The sequence below is a fragment of the Mesocricetus auratus genome, unplaced genomic scaffold (assembly GCF_017639785.1).
Source record: "Mesocricetus auratus isolate SY011 unplaced genomic scaffold, BCM_Maur_2.0 Super-Scaffold_100014, whole genome shotgun sequence".
Classification (NCBI taxonomy): Eukaryota; Metazoa; Chordata; class Mammalia; order Rodentia; family Cricetidae; genus Mesocricetus; species Mesocricetus auratus.
In genome coordinates this window covers 8778318-8798625 of record NW_024429197.1, presented here as the reverse complement: position 1 = coordinate 8798625, position 20308 = coordinate 8778318, and the positions used below count along the sequence as shown (strand labels likewise).

At 50.7% G+C, this 20308-nt stretch overlaps 1 protein-coding gene across 1 annotated transcript in view; it reads right to left on the bottom strand.

The window, feature by feature from the left end:
- Man1c1 (mannosidase alpha class 1C member 1) overlaps positions 1 to 20308 on the bottom strand; it is a 142246-nt gene that overhangs the window by 78331 nt on the left and 43607 nt on the right. The window contains exon 2 of the mRNA XM_005079590.4: positions 3280 to 3376. Within this exon, the coding sequence (XP_005079647.1) occupies positions 3280 to 3376 (97 nt within the window). The remainder of the gene's footprint in view (positions 1 to 3279; positions 3377 to 20308) is intronic.

Below are 20308 nucleotides of genomic sequence, written 5' to 3'. Positions count from 1 at the left end.
GAAGCAGCATGGGGTGCTTGGCATGGTGAGGGCCACACGGGGAGACCAGAGAGACGAGGCTCAGACAGTGACCGTTGTCACCACAGCTTCTGTAGATCTTGGCAACGGGAGCACCGGTGTGATCTCAGGACCTTCCCCATGTGCAGGCACCCAGTGCAGTCCCTGGGACCAGGCTGTGGAAGCCCGTCCCATCTGAGCGCTGCACACAGGGGGCGCTGGGCAGGGTGGGCTGCCTATTCCTGCCTACCCCAGGGCACCCTACATCTATAGGGTTCAGCCTACTTGAGGTCATTGGTGATGACAGAGGGCACCCAACAGCCCCCACTGGGTCCAGGAAAGAAGCAGGAGTGTGGTACAGTGCCGAGTTCAGACCAGCGCAGCTGCTCCCTGGCTCCGGGAGTGGAGTCTTGTCTTCTGGGTATTCTCTCACAGCCTCAGAACTCTGAGAACTGTCACCACTGACTGGTTCTGAGACAGGTTCCCAGACTATGTTCAGGGCCGCCAGAGGCTCCAGCTCCCAGAAACAGCTACAGGGAAAAACACTAGCCCAAGATCACTCAACAGGAATCAGGGAAGCCCAGGTTTGAACCTAGGTCTGTCTGGCTCCAGAATGTCACATCAATAAGGTTTACAGCACTGTCTTATGGTCACCTCTACCTGTCCCTTTCTGCAGACCCAGAGAGTGCTAGGAAAGGGGAGCTAGTGTGAGTCTGGGTGGAATGCTAAGATTTCACTGTGTCACTCACCCCTTGAGTTCCGGGCAGTTGACCCAGGCTCAGCACCCAACAATATGGAGATTGAGAAAGCCAATGGATCGAAGCAGCCTTCCTGTCTGCTGGCCCCACAGCCCTCTCTCTCTTCGCCAGGCCATCTGAGCACCCTGGGGTGTATGCTTACTGCCAGGAGTGCTGTAGGAACTGGACAATGGGTTCCTAGGGTCCCCACCTAGGAGTCAGAACATACAAGGGACCTCAGAACTCATCACAGACTGCCTGCAGGTGGTTGCTGGTCTCATTGACTTCAGTGAAAATCATTCCTCATTCCTAACACGTGGTCCTTCATGTACTCACACACAACCCCATTGATGTCCTCACAAAAGCCCCAGGACAAAAGCTGCACCCATCTGGAGCCCAGAGGTTGGGTGACATGAGCACAGCCACATAGCTAAGGACAGAGGAAGGGTTTGTACCCAAGTCTTCTAACTCAAGGGATCTGTTCTTCCCATCCTTCCAGGAGCCCAACTCTCTATCACGTGATAAAGTCTCGAAGGGTTGTGATTTAAATCCGAGGCTCTGAGCCTGGTGGTGGTGTTTAATCCCAGCCCTGAGGAGACAGAGGCAGGCAGATCTCTGTGAGTTCAAGGTCAGCCTGGTCTATAGAGTGAGTAGCTCCAGGCCAGCCAGAGCTACACAGAGAAACCCTGTCTCAGAAGATAGATAGATAGATAGATAGATAGATAGATAGATAGATAGATAGATAGATAGATAGACAGACATAAATCCTGGGTCTGGGAACAGTATCAAATGGGGAGGGACTTGACCCAATCCCTCCTAGAAGTGCTTCCTGTAAAACCTAGACAATGAGTTGGGTCTACACTGAGCAGTTTCAGACATGAACACCCAACCACCAACACCAGCTCCCCTTTACAGAGAAGAAAGGGGGACGATTTAAACCACTGAAGCTCATTTCATATGAGCTAGGCAGACTGTCGTCCCAGCCACTTAGGAAGCTGAGGCAGGAGGACTGTTTGAGCCCAGGAGTTCAACATCAAACTGGGCAACATAATGAAAACTACCTCAAATATTTATTATTATCATTTTTACTGCTTTGCTTTTTGAGACAGGGCCGCTCTATGTAGCCCTGGCTGTCCTAAAACTCACTGTGTAACCAGGCTGGCCTCAAACTCAGAGATCTGCCTGCCTCTGCCTTCAAGGTGCTGGGATTAAAAGTATATGCCACTACACCAGGCTCAAATAATTTAAAAATGTAATACAAATATTCTGTGATAGTTAATCTTCACTGTCAACCTGACTGGATTTAAAAAAAGACACGCCTCTGGGTGTGGTTCAGGGCACAGAATAAACTGAAAAGCTGAGCACCGAATCCATGTCCATCTGCTTTCTCATGATGGCAGCAATGACAACAGCCACCCCACACTCCTGCCCCCTTGCCTGCTCCACCACGATGGACTTTGAGTCTGTAAACTGTGAGCCAAACAAACTCTTTCTTCCTTACGTTGGCTTTTGTCAGATATCTGACCATAGAAAGGAGAAAGGCAAACAGCACACATTCTTTCTCATTTATAGAAATACAATTTACCCTGAGTGCCTCCCACAAAGTCAAAACTGTATATACAAGAGTAAATGCACAGGAGGGAAATTCGGAAGCACATGAACAAAGATGTCAACAGCAGCTACATTTACAAGACAGATCAACTTTAATCTGTTCATTTATTTTGCCCACTTTGTAATTTTTGGAGCCTTTTTCCTCCTACGTTCACAAATGCCTAAGGCTTCTCAAATCCATATCCCTTACTCCTGCCACACAGGAGCCTCATCTGGACAGGCAGAGAGCTTCTGCACTGACTGCGGGAGGATGTGGGTCTGGGTCTTAAACATCAACCCTGGCCCTGGGAGGTCCACTCACAGGCCCTGGCCAGGGTATCCAGTCACCCTTCAGGTTTCCCTGGGAAGTTCCAGCTCAGGCCTGCTTTTTAACCCCAGCAACCTATATTCCTCCAGAGTGAGGACTGGGAGTATGGTGCTGCCCTTATCTGCTCCAGCATAGCATCCTTCCCTAAAGAAAGGAGATGGCCAGCATCGTCTCTCTAGTGTGCTATCTGAACTGGGATTCTGGGCTTGCAGCCTTTAGGAGATACACAAAGGGGCTCTAGGTCCAGAGAATGCTGTAGCAGGGAGGTGACAGAGCCAGAGGACCACAGGAGAAACACAAGAACACCAGGCAACATGAACAACACCCTGAAATTTTATCTAAAGGCACCCCGAACCCAGTCTTTCATACACGTTTGGTGTCTATGAGGATAATGTCATCTCACCACCACCCTCCAGTAAAGTGAATTTACCAAGTCTTGCGTGGTCATGTCACCAGACCGTCACTCACTATCCTCACCTTCCCGAGCTCCACTGCTCAGATGTATGTACGGTTGTCCAAGTGGACAGAAGCACTTGGGTCCTCCAAGTCCAGAAAAGCTTGGGGAGCCCAGCAAAGGGCAGATCAAAGTGAAGCTGCCCTCTGTGCCCAGGGTCTGCGTCAACTCACCGAACATGCTGCCCTCGTAGCCGTCCTTTGTGAGGGGCCGGAGCTCATTCTTGCCCATCGCATAACGGCGGTAATTCTGCCACGCAAACCGCATCATCTGCGGGAAAGAGCAGGGGACCAAACCCTGGTGAGACGATGCTGGTGGCCAGTGGTGCCCACCACACCCTCTGCAAGGTCTCAGCCTGATTTAATTCCCAATCAGAGCTGCCTGGAAAGCTACTCCCCGCCGGTCACTCCACACACAGAAGATCACCCAGAAGTTCCCCACCTAAACCACCTCCCAGCCAGGAGATGTGGAGGGGCCTGCCCATCGTATATGAGGTCCTCCTTCTGATCCACAGTACTTCAGGGGAAAAAAATAAAGGCCACCTCTTCCATGCAGCCTGCCCTACCCTGCCCTGCCCCGGTTTAAGGTAATTAATTCTCTCAAGGGAAGAGAAAGAACAGTCACAATTTAACAGAATGATTTCCCCTCTCCTCCTTCCTCCTGACAAAGTATTATGAATCACCGTCTATACATAAGGAGTTAGGCCAGAAGTGAGGTGACCTGACCAAACTGCTCCAGTGGGTTATCGAGAGGGCTGAGAACGGAGTCCACACCCTCTGGTTCAGAGTGTCAGGTCTGTCCCCTGAAGACATGTGAGTCTCTATAGACTGTGCTGATCTACCCTAGACATCATGGGCTCCCTTGGACCTTAGCTGGTCATTGTTATTTGTGATTTTTATGACTGTGGAACATTTTTACGGCTCCTTGAAACTAGACACTATACCTGCCTTGCCTCAGTTTCCCCCACAGAACCCAGCCCAGGATGTAGTACACACTATCAGAGTGCCTGAGGACTGTCACTCACCACGTGCAAGAGTCTCAACATGAAAGCTTTGCCAGCCCCACAGGAGTGTTGACGCTTGTTCCCTAGTTGCACTAAGCCCAGGAGGCTGAGGGACACAAAGTGACAATCTGTGCCCATCCTGCTTCCTCGTCCGAGTCTCCCTCATTTGCCTTTACACTGTGCCCTTCCAGCTTTTTTGTTTGTTTGTTTGATTTTGGCTTTGGATTTTGGTTTTTCGAGACAGGGTTTCCTCTCTGTGTAACAGTCCTGACTGTCCTGGAACTCGATCTGTAGACCAGGCTGGCCTCGAACTCACAGAGATCCGCCACTGCCCAGGGCTCTTTCACTTTTGTATGGCAGGGTGCAGGAGGAGGGCTGAGGAGGGTGGGGTATGAGCTCTGGGGTGACACTGGAATGGAGCACAAAGCAGGATTTGCAGGAGGTGCAGGCAGTTGGGGAAGCAATTGGTGCAGTAGACAGAACTTGGGGCTTGAGTTCTAACCCCACCTCTGCCACTTTTTGTGGGAAGTCTGCATTAACAAGACTCAGTGATGCCTGCTCAGCTACAACCCAGAAGCGTTCAACAACAGAAAAAGGAAACAGAAATGCCTGCCTCCAATGGGAGGGATAACAAACACTACACTCGCTTCTTGGCCTTCAGAGTTCCTGTATGGATCTCCTAGTCCCTTCTACTCCCTATCCTATCACTTCTCAAATGCTAGCCAGAGTGGTGAGCCCAGACGGGTGAGGCTGATCCCTAGGCTTCTGACTTAGCAGATCTGGTACAAGGCATGGACTTGCCTTTAACAACTCATACATGCTGTGACTGGCCCCTTGGCCATACAGAGGACCACCTGTGTCACACAGGTGAGCTTCCTCTACCCAAAATACTTGGAACCAGAGACAGCATTTTGAATTTCAGACTTTTTTCCTCAGTATTTCAAATATCTGCATATACATAATGAAATATCTTGGAGAGGGACCTAAGTCTAAACAGGAAATTTGTGTTCCTCCTATATACCTAAGGCACGTGGCCTAAAATGTAATTTTATGTTTTATGTTTGTGTTATGAACATGACCTGTTACATGAAGCCAAGTGTGGAAGTTTTCATTTGTGAAGTCATGCTGTCTCTCCCAAAATTTCAGAGTTTGCATCACTTTTGGGTTTCTTTAAAAGTCTATTTATTTTTATTTTATGTATGGCATTTTACCTGCATCTATGTACATACCTGGTGCCTGCAGAGGCTAGAAAGGGCAGCAGACCCCCTGGAATGAGTTACAGGTAGTAACTGGAGTTACAGCTGCCATGTAGGTATTGGGAACTGAACCCAGGTCCTTTGGAAGAGCAACAAATGCTCTTAGCTGCTGAACCACCTCTCCATCCCCTCAGCTGGGTGGGTCTTGACTTTTGGTAATTATTTATTTACTTATTTTGAGACAGAGTCTCACCGTGTGGCTCTGTCTGGCCTCAAACTTGCTATGTAGACCAGGTTGGCCTTGAACTCAGAGAGATCCACCTGCCTCTGCCTCCTGGATGCTGGGATTAAGGGTATGTGACACCACATCTGACTTTCATTTAGGATTTTTAAAGTTAAAATGTTTGATCTATATTGTATGTATATGTTTGCTTGATTTTTGAGGCAGGGTCTCATGTAGCCAAGGCTTGCCTCTAACTCACTACACCACCCATGTTAATCTTAAACTCCTGGTCCTCCTGTCTCCACCCCTCATGTGTGCTGGGGATGGAACCAGGACCTCCTGCATGCTAAGTGAGCCCTCTACCCCTTGAGTCACACCCGAGCCCTTCACCCCCTCTTGTTGGCTTCCATTTCTGTGTTTCCAAGCACTGCCGGGCCTTGGTCTACCCTGCCCCGTTCCCAGCTGCGGTACCTGTCTCTGCAGCGAGCCGCGCTGCATTCCCCGTGCTCAGCCATTTCCCTGGTCCCCAGGCTTAAAAGCCATTTCTTCTGGTAATCATCGCTGCTGTGGCCAAAACTCACGAAGGAGGGACCTCACAGAAGTGTGACCTGGACTCTGAATGGCGGGGTGCTCTAGCACCGTATCCCCAAGTCACAAATGGTGTAACTGAGGCTCCAAGATGGAAGTGAAGGGGGTTGCACAGCTAGCCAGGCTGGAACTAGCCAGGGCAGCGGGCCCCATCGTGCACAGCTATCGTGGGGCTCCCAGCTCCCACGGCCCATGCCAATGTCAAGGCAGGAACTCAGCACAGGCCTGAAGGCCTGCCTCCATTCCTCTGTTATTTTCTACTTATCTTGAATTGGCAATAGCAGAGAATAATTGCTGGGTATGCGTGCGGAGGGAGAATAGAGTCCTCCCTCCCTCTCTCCCATGAAACCCCCCACCCCCGCTGCCGCAGTTGGCAGTGGGGTAGGCAGCAGCAAGCTCTCAGAGTACAAGCCATGGAGAGGCTGGAGCAGAGGTGTGCAGGCTGCTGCACCCCACTGAATCCAACCCTATTGAGAAGTGAGTGCTCAGGAGGAGTTGTGGGGATCACAGGTGACTGACTACCCAGTCTCACCAGAGCTGTCCCCTCTGGGCTGTGGCCTGTCTGTTCTCACAGCCAGCCACACAGGTGAAGGACAATAGAGGTGGCCAAAGGCACAAACGGCCCCTGCATCATCTGGGGCTGGTCTGGGAAGACGTCACAACTGCTTCTATGTGTAAACCTTCAAGTGCACACGCACTGCCCCTCAGGCCCAGATGCTTGGGTACCAGATGGGCGTGCACACAACTAGCAAGTGCCCGCTAGGCCTGGACGTGGGCTGCAGTTTGAGCTCTGCCATGGAGGTAACGTTCTCCCAGCCCCCGCCCTCTCCCCTGCCAGCTGCTCACCATCCTTCAGGTCCCAGCTGAAGGATGCCTGTGCAGGGAGTCTTCATTTTCAGCCCCGCCTGAATCAGCCATGTTCCAGACAAGATCATCTTGGTTACCGAGGGTGTTAGGGGCCAGCCTGGGCTGCGTGAGACCAACCAGGCAATCAGGTACGTGGGTGCCTGGGGCCAAGCTTCCCGGCCCCCCCCCCCCCCCCGCTGCCTTCGATTTAGTCCCCGCCCCCTATCTGTGCTGCACACCACGGCTGTCTAGGCACTGGCACATGGGAGAGGCTCGTTAAATATCTGCTCAATCAATGAATGAAAAGACAAACAGGAAGACTGGCCTTGCAGCTACCCCATGGCCAGGATGCCTTATGTGGACTCCATGACACAGACGGGACCCAGCCACTCAGTAAGGGATGCTCCATGATAGTCTTCAGAGGAGCCCACTGGGTCCCAAGTGCTTAGACAGACACGTAGGGATCCAAGGGGCACATGAAGAGATTTGTCCAAAGGCATGAATGGTAGCAATGTGACCTAAGGTCCTAAAGACCTTGAAGGTCCCTCAGACTCCCTCCTGTCTCACCCATGTTCCTAAGCAGAACATTAAGCTATCTCTCCCAGGATATGGAAACCCCCAGTGATGGGGAGGGCTCACCTTACTGGGAAACTCCATCAACTGCAGAATGTCACAAGTCCTTCCTGAATCCATCAAATCTATTGTCCCCTAGTGTACAGAGGGAAGAAGTAGCTTCCACACCACACGTATTCACTTTGGGGACCCAACTCTTTTTTTTTTTTTTTTTTTTTTTTTTTTTTTGGTTTTTACGAGACAGGGTTTCTCTGTATTATTTTGGAGGCTGTCGGTCCAGCCTGGCCTCAAACTCACAGAGATCCGCCTGCCTCTGCCTCCCGAATGCTGGGATTAAAGGCGTGCGCCACCACCGCCGCCTGGCAGGGACCCACCTCTTATGTCATCCTAGCTGAACAGCCCTGTTCTGTCAATAGGTAGCTCATCACTAATCTCTGGATCCCCCATGCTCAGCCGCAGCATCCTCGGCGACCACACCCTCCCCACACTACATGCTCCCGGGTAACCCATGACTTACTGTCCTCATTAGGGTAAAGTGCAGGAACAGTATCAGCCTGCCTCAGCCACCCTGCAGCTGTGGATCTGCCCTTTCTTCCTGGCGACCTCTGTGTCACCGGGCTGTCTGCCATCCCATGTTACCCAGATCTTTGCGGAACCAGATCTGACGACGCAGCTCGATGTCTGTCTGCTATGAGCAATGGGTGGACTTGGACTAGATGGGCTGACATCTGTATGCAACCCAGATCTGGGGCATAAGTGTAGATGGCGGGGCTGAGGAGGAGGAGTCACCAGAGGCCTTACCATTCACCAACACTAGCCAAGAGCTCACCAGGCTGTCAGCAAAATCCCATCTCTCCTCTTTTGTATGGGAAGCCCGAGAAAGGCTGAAATACAGACATTGGCCCCAGTACAGGCAGCACAGACCAATACTTTTGTTCCCCTAAGGAAAATAAGAGGTTTAGGCTGGCGGGATTGTTCTTGGAGAACTCATTTTGGCTGCCTCTGATCATCCCTTTTTGTTCTGAATGCTTACAAATCACTAACTTAAGGCCCCGTTAGTCCTATTAGGATGGCTATATGCAGAAAGATGACTGTAAAATCGCCGGCAGAGATGCAGGGAGATGGAAGTCCTCATCAACTCCGGGTGGTTGTGGAGACGGCGCGGTAGCTCTGGGGGAGTTCAGCAGGAAGTTTCCAAGAGGAGTGTCCTAACTTCTTTTTCTGTTGTGATAAATACTCTGACCAAAAGCAGCCTGGGGAGGAAAGGGTTTGCTTGCCTTACAACCCACATCACAGAGCATCGTTGAGGGAAGTCGAGGCAGGAACCTGGAGCAGAACCCATGAGACATGCCACTACCGGTTCACTCGCTCAGGCGGCTTTCGTATGTAATCCAAGACCACCTCTGCCTAGGAGTGGTGCTGCCCAGCCCTCCCACGTCAATCAACTATCAAAAGAAATGCCCACAGACATGACCACGGGCAAGCCTACCACTGCAAAAGAAATGCCCACAGACATGACCACGGGCAAGCCTACCACTGCAAAAGAAATGCCCACAGACATGACCACGGGCAAGCCTACCACTGCAAAAGAAATGCCCACAGACATGACCACGGGCAAGCCTACCACTGCAAAAGAAATGCCCACAGACATGACCACGGGCAAGCCTACCACTGACTTGCTAGGTGACTCTTGGTTATGCTGACAAGAAACACTAAGACTAGGGAGTTAGTATTCCACCCACTGATTCTGGTCCCAGGAAAAATGGCTGTACAAAAGAGTCAGCCCCCGAGGCCCAAGAGGCCCATCCTCAGAAAGGCTTGCTTTCGAGGTTGGGCTTCAGCCAGCCTCTGGGAAGGTGAGTTTCTTGAGTGTTCCACCACTGGCTGACTGGTAAGGAGACCCACTGAACCGAGACCACAAACAAACACTTCCTTCTCTGTCTGGGGCCCAGGATTTCAGTGCAAGTTAGGCAGAGGGTACTGACATGACCGATCTCTAAAGAGTGCACCTGTGACAGCCCCTTCCATGGTCACAATCTCAGGCTGCAGGTGTCTCCCATGCAGCTTCACTGGGAGGGGATCTAGAAACCTGCACCTGTCCCCCCTCCCCCGACTGCTGCCCCTGCATTTGCTCCTGGGTTAACTTTGGTGCATGCGCCTTGCTTTAATAAATCACAGATGTGAGCGAGACCATGCACTGAGTCCCGCAGCAAGACTTCCTACGGAACCACTGAATCTAGGAGTAGTCCTGAGGCCCCCTGACACACAACCAAAACTAAAACATGATGTCCCAGTTATTGTAAGCTGTCACCTTGATGCTGCTACAGTCTACTGAGAATCTCAGTTGACGGACTGCCCAGAGCAGACTGGGTGTGCCACATCTGTGAAGGTGAGAAGGATCTTCATGGATGAGGGGAAGCCCAGCCCACTGTGGGCATCGCCAACCCTAGGCAGGTGGGCCCGGGCTGTGTAATAAGCTAGCTGGGCATGGTCCCAAGGAGTGAGCCAGTGAGCAGCGTTCTCCGTGGCTTCTGCCTCATTCCTGCCCCTGTTCCCCTCATTGACAGGCTGTGACCTGGAAGTGTAAGCCAAATAAATAAACTCTTTGCTCCCTAAGTTGCTGTGATTACCATAACAACCAAATGAAACTAGAACACATATATCTACATAGAAATTTGGGCACAAATGCTCCTGGCAGCATTAGTTCAAATAACCAAAAGGGGTAATAAACCAAATGTCCACTGACCGGTGAATGAACCCGAGCTGTGGTATATCCATTCAAAAGAATACTGAGTGGCCGTAGAAAGGAAGAAATGCAGCAATACGGACGAGCCTTAAAGCCCTGCATTAAGGGAAAGAACCGGCAAGCCGTAAAGCCCTGCATTAAGGGAAAGAACCAGGCACAAAGATGCCACTTAGTGCATGAGTCTAATTAAGAGTGATGTCCAGAAAGAAACCCTAGCGATGAGGAGGAGTGCTAGTTGCTAGAGCCTGGGGAGACTGCCAATGGAGCTGAAGTGTGGAGGTCAGAGGTCAACACGGAGCGTCTTCCCACTGTTCTCTGAGACAGGGTCTCTTAACTGAGCTCACCAGTCTGGCTAGGCTGGCTGGTCAACAAGCCCCAGGGACCCTGCTGTCTCCCTCCTGCCAAGAGCTGACTACAGATACATGTCACCGCTAGCAATCTGCCCTCAGGTCCCCATACATGCAACTTACGCACTTTACCCAGGAGCCCCCCAGCCCCATCGTACACTTTTAAAAAGGCAGTCTTTACAACATGAGAATTAAGTCTCAATAAAGCTGCTAACAGTTTACATATAAAAAAAACTATTAGTGGTCAGAAGTAGCTGCTGCACACTATCTTATACGGCACATGGAACACAGCAACCCTTCAGAGATATCTTCTGCCCCTAAACTGTCTGACCTGAACAAACCCTAAGGACACATCAGACCAAACCCAAACGTAGGGACACCCAACAGGAAGAGAAAGAAAGCTCAAAAACACCCACAAGGAAGGAGATGGAATCAGCCAGGGCCTGCTACCCCTGGAGCAAACAGCGACTGACAATGACTATCACTACAGAGGATGTTATTGAGACAGCTGACACATTAGAATGGGGCCTCAGTATCAGACAGCACCAAGCGGGGCGGGGCGACTTCTTGTTATAAGGGGCTTCCTTCCTGTGGGAGGCGTCTGATCTTGCTGAAAATACACAGTTAAGTATTTGGGGGCATTGTGTCTGCAGCATAATCTCAAATGACCCAGAAAACTGTCAAGCACATTTGCACATACAAAAGAAAGACAGAAAGAGAAAAAGAGAGAGGAGGGAGGAAGGGAGGGAGGGAGGGAGGATGCATTAGGGAATCCCGCCAAAGGTCAATGCTATCTTCACTCAAATGTCTGTCATGTGGAATTCTATTGCTCAACACGGTAGACACGGGGTAGAACACTGCCCTTGCCAGGCACCCTGCAGATCTTCCCACCCCAGGGCCTCCCCAGCTTGCCTGGCTCCTCACCAAACACAGCCTGTCCTAGAGAAGACAGAGCCCAGCAGAGTGGCAACAAGAGGAGGAGGGTTATTTTAGAGTGGGCTCAGAGTCTCGTCTCAACTCCACATCCGTTTTCTCCTTCTGTTCCTCCACCGCGACGTGGTTCAGCAATGTGAAGCATAACACTACTGGACCCCACAGCTGCGAGCCAAACTGATCTTTTTATTTCTCTTTAAAGTATCCATTTCAGACATTTTGTTATAGTAGTACAGAGATGAGAGTGGCATTTTTATAGATAATTAAAAAAAAATAAGGTCGATACCTATCTATGCACCTGTTTATATTTAATATAGGAGAAGTATACATTCCAAGTCCTCAGCACTCAGGAGGAAGAGGCAGGTGGATCTCTGAGTTTGAGGTCAACCTAGTCTACAGAGAGAGTTCTATTACAGGAAGGACTACACAGAAAAACCCTCTCAACACACACACGCACACACACACACGCACACCAAAAACAAAAACCAGAGAGAGACTGGGGTGGGAGGGTGGGGAGATGGTGTAACACAGATTTAGCATAGAAAAGCAGACAGAAAAAAAACAATTACTCATTATTCAGGCTGACCACACTCTTCTGTATCTTTTTTTTTTTTTTTTTTTTTTTTTTTTTGGTTTTTCGAGACAGGGTTTCTTTGTGGCTTTGGAGGCTGTCCTGGAACTAGCTCTTGTAGACCAGGCTGGCCTCGAACTCACAGAGATCCACCTGCCTCTGCCTCCCAAGTGCTGGGATTAAAAGCATGTGCCACCAACGCCCAGCCACTCTTCTGTATCTTGATGCTCCCTATGAATATGACACAAACACACTTAGTGTTATGACAGACACTTCCTAAACATAACTTTTAATAGCAAAGTAAAAGCCCGGAGCAGATCCATCAACACTTACTTCATCTTCCTGCCCAACAATAGACATTTCTGTGATTTCTAGTTTGAAAAGTAATGCTATGGTGCGAATCTTTGTACACAAAATATTTCAAAGACTTTCCGTCATCCAGAGCCTCATCATATACAAACGAGAAGTTATAGGCGTTGTGTGGGGAGTTTAAAGATGACAATAGGGGAGGCTGCGGCGATGGCTCTGGGGGTAGAGCGCTTACTGAACAAGCATGAGGACTCGAGTTCATCACTCAGCACCCACAGGAAAAGGCGGCCCAGTGGGCAGACGTGTGACCCCAGAACTAGGCAGGGCCTCGGAGCCTCACTGATCAACAGCAGACTCCAGGTTCAGTGAGAGACCCCCGCCTCCAAAAATTAGGTGGAGGAGCCAGAGACATGGCTGTTGCAGAAAACAGTTCAGTTTCTAACCTCCAAGTTGGGCAGTTCACAACTACCTATTATTGTGGCTCCAGGGAATCTAACATCTCTGACCTCAGTGGGTATTAGTACACACATACACACACACACTCACATACACACACTCACTCACATACACACACTCTCACACATACACACACTCACTCACACACACTCACATACTCACACACTCACACACACACACTCACACACACTCTCACACTCTCACACACACTCACTCACATACACACACTCTCACACATACACACACTCACTCACACACACTCACATACACACACACTCACACACACTCACATACACACACTCACACACACTCACACACTCTCACACACACTCACACACTCACACACTCACATACACACTCACACACTCACACACTCACACACTCACATACACACACTCACTCACACACTCACACACACTCACACACACTCGCACACACTCACTCACACACTCACTCACATACACACACTCTCACACATGCGCGCACACACACTCACATACACACACTCACTCACACACACACTCACATACACACACTCACACACACACTCACATACACACACTCACACACTCACACACACTCTCACACTCTCACACACACTCACTCACACTCACTCACACACTCACACACACTCACACACACTCGCACACACTCACTCACACACTCACTCACATACACACACTCTCACACATGCGCGCACACACACTCACATACACACTCACTCACACACACACATGCGCGCACACACACACACACAAGCTAAAGCAAATAGCTTATTTGCTCAATATTGTGTAAAACTTGCCCTAGCCAGATGCCATGGCTCACACCCATGATGCCAGCACTCATGAAGGGGAGACGGGGTATCCCTGCAATTCAAGGCTGTAACAAGCAGACCAGCTCAAATGTAGGGGTGCCAAAAGGGTCATGGGAGTCCCTGGGCTACAGGATGAGACTAAGGTCCTACTTCCACGTTTCATCTTCCCTTCCCTGCCCCAAAACAAAACGTAAACCTACTGAGTGACCACTACTTCCCTGACTTAGACATGACAGACACGACAGGACCAGTGTTTTCAAAAATAATTATGCATGGGCCTTTAAAAACAGGTTGAGGTGCAAAATAGTATACAGATATTTAAAAATATTTTTTCAAATCTTTAGTGCCAGGCAAGGAATTTTATGTATGTATGTGTGTGTATCTATTATATATATATATGTATATATATATATGTGTGTGTGTATATATATATGTATATATAATATCCATTAAGTAGAAAAGTAAGATACAAAATTTTATGGCATGAAATCCACAAATGTACATATATATTAAAGAACTTGAAAAACAGAAAAATATTGACAGTGGTTACATCTCAGAGTGAGATGTTTGGTGGTTTTTATTTGTATTATTCTGTATTTTTTTGAATTTCCACAATGGTATCTGGAAATACTTGCAATATGAAAAACAAAGGTTGTTAACATGAAAAACAGAAGAAATAGCATGATGCCCAGGGTCAAAAGGCAATACAAGGGGCAGATGGAGGCAAATGGTTTGATGGGGAAAGACGGTGTCAACGCTGGGCATTACCTAACAGGAGGAGCAACACAAAGAGAAGCCCAGGACCAAACAGAACCTCAGAGCCTGTTCTGCTGACGCAGGGACATTTGGGAAGAGAGAAAATCAATTGAGAAAATGCCCCTACCAACTTGGCGTCTAGACAAGGCTGTGATGCATTTTCCTAGAGATGGATGTGGGAGGGGCCACCCCTGGGTTGGAGGCCCTGCATGCTTTTAAGGAAGCAGGAGGAGCAGGGCCCGGGGAACAAGCCGGTAAGCAGCGCCCCTTCATGTCCTCTGCATCAGCTCCAGGCTCCTGTCCTGACTTCCCTCAGTGATGGAGTGCAACCCAAGAGTTGTAAACTGAAATAAGCCCATTCCTCCCCATCACAGCAATGGAAACCATAGCTAACACATGGCCCAAGTCACAATCTATTCCCAGTGTCACATTTCATAAGAACTATGTGAGTCTCGGAGAAATGACCTGCCCCAGCCAGGTCACAAAGGTTAAGACGAGACAAATGGCTGGGGTTGAGGCAGGCTGGGATACAGCAGATGTTCATGTCAGACTCAAGAATAGGCAATCACCATTTGTGCAAGTGTGTGCAGTCACACACACACACACACACATGCTAGACAGACATGGCTTCCACGAGCCTCTAGAAGCCTCATTTCCACTCAGAGACTACCTATCAACAGACCCCAGAGCCTTCTCTTTACCCGAGCCCACGGAGGTGGAGAGCAGTGGCCACCATGGCCACGACAGAACAAGCGTCAGACCCCAAGATACCTCTAGCTCTTTGTCCACTCACACAAGCTCCCATCCGCCCGAGCACACAGCCACGACTCAAGGCCACCACATGAATGACACTGGGGGGGGGCTCACAGCATCGCTGTGCCTGAAGTTCTTGAGATTTTTTCCTGCAGAAAAACAGTCCCACTGTCTCCCCGCGCGTGGATGCCCACACCACTGAGGAGCTCAGAACAACCCCCACCACAGAAAGAGGACACAGTCCCGGCGATGGCTTCTGAAGAGGAAGGAAACCCCATGCTCGGGACAGAAAGTTACATGGGCCGTTAGAGAAGGAGCGAGCACTAAGCCAGGGTGACGTGTCCTCTCCAAGATTCACTCAGACTAGGAGGATGGCGCGGTCTGTAAAGTGCTCGTCCTAAAAGCATAAGGACCTACGTTCTGTCCCCAGAACTCATAAAACATCTGGACATGGTGACCATGCAGTGCTGGGGAGGCCTTGGAGCTCACAGGTCAGCCAGCTTGTCCCACCTGGGGACTTCCATTACAGTAAGACCCTGTCTTAAAAAAAAAAAGATGGATGGCACACACAGGCACACACGCACACACACGGGCACACCAGGCCAGGCCCCGCAGTGACTCAAACGTAGCTGCTCCCTCCCAAGCTAAGAAAGGGAATGGCTTTCCCAGTCATTCGAGACCACAATGGGCATCCTGACTGGACACCTTACTGGCACCACCCAGCAGTGACACCATCCCATCTGTAGGGACAGATGGGAAAGGGTTTGGTCTCCAATGACACTGGGATCCGTGACTGTGTGCACAGATTGGAGCCGTGGGCGGTGGTGGCTTCTCCCCACTTCTGTGCAGTTTAAGGAGCCAGCTGCCGGCGAGACACCCGGGAGCCATTCCGGCTCGCTCATTTTCTTTTGAATAATTATTTATTTTTAAATTATATTTATATGTATGTATATGTGCAGGTAGGGGCACACATGTGTGCTGGCATACACTCAGAAGTCAAAGAACAACTTGCAGGAGTAAGTTCTCTCTTTCCATGTGGGTCTCAGGCATTGAACTTAAATCATCACTCCTGGCAGCAAGCGTCCCTACCCACTGAGCCATCTCTCCAGCCCTCTCTCTCTGTCTCTGTCTCTCTCTGTCTCTCTCTCTGTCTCTCTCTCTGTCTCTCTCTTCTCTCTCTCTCTCTGTCTCTCTCTTCTCTCTCTCTCTGTCTCTCTGTCTCTGTCTCTGTCTCTGTCTCTGTCTCTGTCTCTCTCTCTCTCTCTCTCTCTCTCTCTCTCTCTGTCCAGACAGGGTTTTAGTCTGTAGCCCTAGCTAACTTAAAACTCACTATGTCACTCAGACTGGTCTCAAACTTGCAGCTATTTTTCTGCCTCAGTCTCTCAAGTCCTGAGATTACAGGCATGAGCCACCATGCCTGGCTCCCACCTGTTGTCTTGGCCTAGCCAGGCTGTGGGCGCAACATGGGAGCTGACACACCACTTTGGCTCTGTTTCGTAGAGCTGCCCCTGGGGAGGGGACAGGGAGGTGCTGTCCGTGTCTCAAGTTCTGTTTGCTTGACTGCCCAGGGGTAGAGACAGGAAATGGCAAGTAGTGACTGTGATGGAGCTGCCTATGGCCACCTACTGCCCTCAGGGACCTGGACCGGAGCCTCTGGAAGTCGCCCAACTCATGGCTGGCAGTCCAGGCACCATGGCTAGGTGTGATCCTAGAGAACAGAGCTCCTTGCCACCCCAAGTGTGGCCTGGGCCAGCAATTGGGCACAACATGAACTGGGGCACCCTAGACACCACCCCAAACCTGCAGAAGCCCACAGGCTACTCTCAAGCTCTGCCTCTATTGGCTGTGTGCCCTTGCTGTAGTGTCTCAACCTCTCTGAGCCTCAGCTTTCTGGTCTAAGATGGAACAGGAATAGCTGACTCTTAAAATCACCTGGTAGAGAAAGATGGCAACACTGGTGAAGTGTAGCATGGCAGCTAGTGTTGAGAACGAGCCCTCTAAGAAGCGGTGGCAGGAGATTACATTCTGTTAATTATCCACTAAGCATCTCCCCACCCACAGGCAGCATCAGAATCCCCAATGAGCCCCTCCACAGGCCTCCAAAGCCATTCTCCACACTGGAGCTGAAGCGGTTGTTTGAAATGCAAATTTATTCCCAGCACCACGCTGCTACCCCAACACACTTAAAACACTTTCATCAGACAGAAAGAGCAAACTCCTTAATGAAGCCCTCAAGCCCGAGTCCCACCCACTCAAGTCTCCAGTCAGCTCGCCATGATTCCGCCAGCTGGGGTCCACAAGCGCCCTCCCCTGCCACAGGACCTTTGCATGCGCCTAGTCCCCAATCGCACCTCAACCTCTCTGCTTTGTGAACTCCGCTGCTCGTAGCTCTCATCTTGGCACGTTGGGGGCTGATGGGGAGCATGGTTTTATGTAGGTCAGGGTGGCCGGGAACTCACAATGCCACAGTGCAGCTGAGGATGACCATTGTGGCTCCTCCTCCTTCCCAAATGCTGAGATTACAGGTGTGCATCACCACGCTTGGTTTAGTTGTCACTTGTCTCTGAATCCTTGCTGGCATTCTGCATCAGGCCCAACCTCCCCACTGTGTAGGCTGATTAGGGTGAAAGGGCACGCTGATTGTGACTTGATAGTTTATATCTGGTTCCCCACCAGAGCACGGATGTGGGCTCCCCTGTTCACCACTGGCCCTTGCTCCTACAGGCTCTGCTTGAATACATGTTTGTTCAGTGTCTCAGGTGAGTAACAAAATAACATAGGAGACCCTGGGTCTCAGGTCAGAGGACCACAGAGGATTGCCTGGGAAAGAAGCCCCCAGTGCCGGGATTTACCGTGCCCAGTAAGGTTTCCTCAGAGGCCCAGCACAGCAGTGGCTCTTGGGAAACCAAAGGCTCTTGAAGTGTGGGACTGCTAGACCACTGAAGGCAGCTGCCCCGGCAGCTACACAGAGGGCGGGGCCAGGAGCAAACCTTGCTTTGGCTCCTGCAGAACGGCCCTCCCGGCCCCTTCCTTTGGCACTGGCCCAATGTAGTGTGGGGGCCAGGATTCGGGTAAAGGCAGGGACGGTAGAATGGGTGACCTTGGCTCAAGTGAAATCACCACCCTATGGAGAATCTCAGTACAAAACCTCCCAGGAGCCGGGCGGTGGTGGCACACACCTTTAATCCCAGCACTGGGGAGGCAGAGGCAGGCGGATCTCTGTGAGTTCGAGGCCAGCCTGTTCCCCAGAGCGAGTTCCAGGGCAGCCTCCAAAGCAATACAGAGAAACCCTGTCTCAAAACAAAACAAAACAAAACAAAAACAACAAAAAAACTCCCAGGAGTGGGCAAACTAGTCAGCTTCTAGAGTGTTCCATCTTTCTGTTTTCCTAACTTCCTGGTTATGTATGGGGGGGAAGGGGGTTTCCTATTTTCCAGGAAACAAAGTTACACTTTCACAGGCTGACATTTGTGGCTCTCACAGCATGTGCTACAAGCACAGCACTCTTGCTGCTCCCCAAGCCTCTGGGAGGTGCTCTCAGGGGAAAGGGAGGCAGGCAGAGGAGGGGCCAGCACCAGATCCCAGCTCCACCCAGCTGTGAACACGGGACGCTGTGTCTCAGTCCTGTTTCACAACTCACTGCTGTTCCACTTCCTTCATTCTCTCACACACTCACACACTCACACACACACACACACACACACACACACACACACACACACACAGTAATTCCCTTCTTGCAGATCTTGTGAGATTAGCCCACCGTCATGCTCACCATCACAGAAGGAAACAGAGGCACTGCCCTGAGGACCACAGCAAGCTTTAAGCCCACAAAACTCGCCTGTCTCTCTTGCAGCCTGCGCAGTCCACAGTCACCCCACCAAACACTCAGTAACCCGAGAAAGTGTCATCTACAGCTGCTGCATCCTGAACCGCAGAGCAGTGCCCTCCCTTTCCCAGGAAACCGCATTCCTGCAGGTAGCTTTGGCCAAGTCCCCTTTATCCACACCTCCCATCCATCAAGTCTGAGGACGACTCCTCACGCACCTGTTCCACACCCTCCCAGTGCACAAGTGGTTCTCCCCTGACTCACAAACCCCTGTGGCCAACTCCTGACTCTCTGACTTTTCCCTGAACTCCAAGTCTGCTCACCATGCTTCAGTCACAAGAACCTTTGACCTGGTCTCAGACACACCGAACCCCAAGTAGCACAGTAGTCCCCAAGTGGCACCTGTGAGTCCGTGACTTCACAGGGCCAAGATGGTATTAATGCTTCCGGTGGATCTAGACTTTAACCAGCTGACCTTGAACCTGGGAGATGAGCCTGATTATCTGGTCAAGCCACCATGATTGCTAGGACCTGGGTAGGGATGTCAGAGCCACGGGGGTGGCCTCTGCAGGCCATGCTTCGGCTGAGGATAGGAAGGGGAAAAAGCAAGAGAATGCAGACCCGCCCCCAGAAGGGCTTTTCCCAGGGCCAGCTGACTTCAGGTGCCAACCTGACAGGGCCGAGGGAAGCACCTGGAGCTGCTGCAGCATGGCTTTGAGTAAGTCTCTAAGGGTGCTTACAGGAGAGACTGACTTGAGTCAGTGGGCCGAGCTACAAGGCAGGCCCTGCTCAGTGTTCATGGGAGCCAGCCAAGCACAGAGGAAACCAACCAAACAACGGGGCATGCTCCCTCTCTTCTGGGTGCTCTGGCCTTTGACCTATGCAACTCACACCTGTTCCCTCACACAGGTAACAACCCCTCCCCAGCCCTCAAGCCGGGAGTATTGAGCCGCACCCCCAGCTGTTCATTGTATGGGACTTGTCAGTCTCCATAGCGATCAGTTCTCTGGATAAATCTCACGTCCTTCCTTCCTTCCATCCATCCATCTGTCCATCCATCCATCCATCCATCCATCCATCCTTTATGCAGTCTTATTTCTCTTCTTTCATGTTTGCATTTTATCCCCTCACTTTGTTTTTGGAATAAGGTATCACTGTTTTCTGGTCTGGCTCAGGCAATCCTCCTGACTGCCTGGGCATTAAACTACAGGTGTGTTAGCTGTGGCCGCACCACAGGCCTGTACTACAGAACCCGGCTC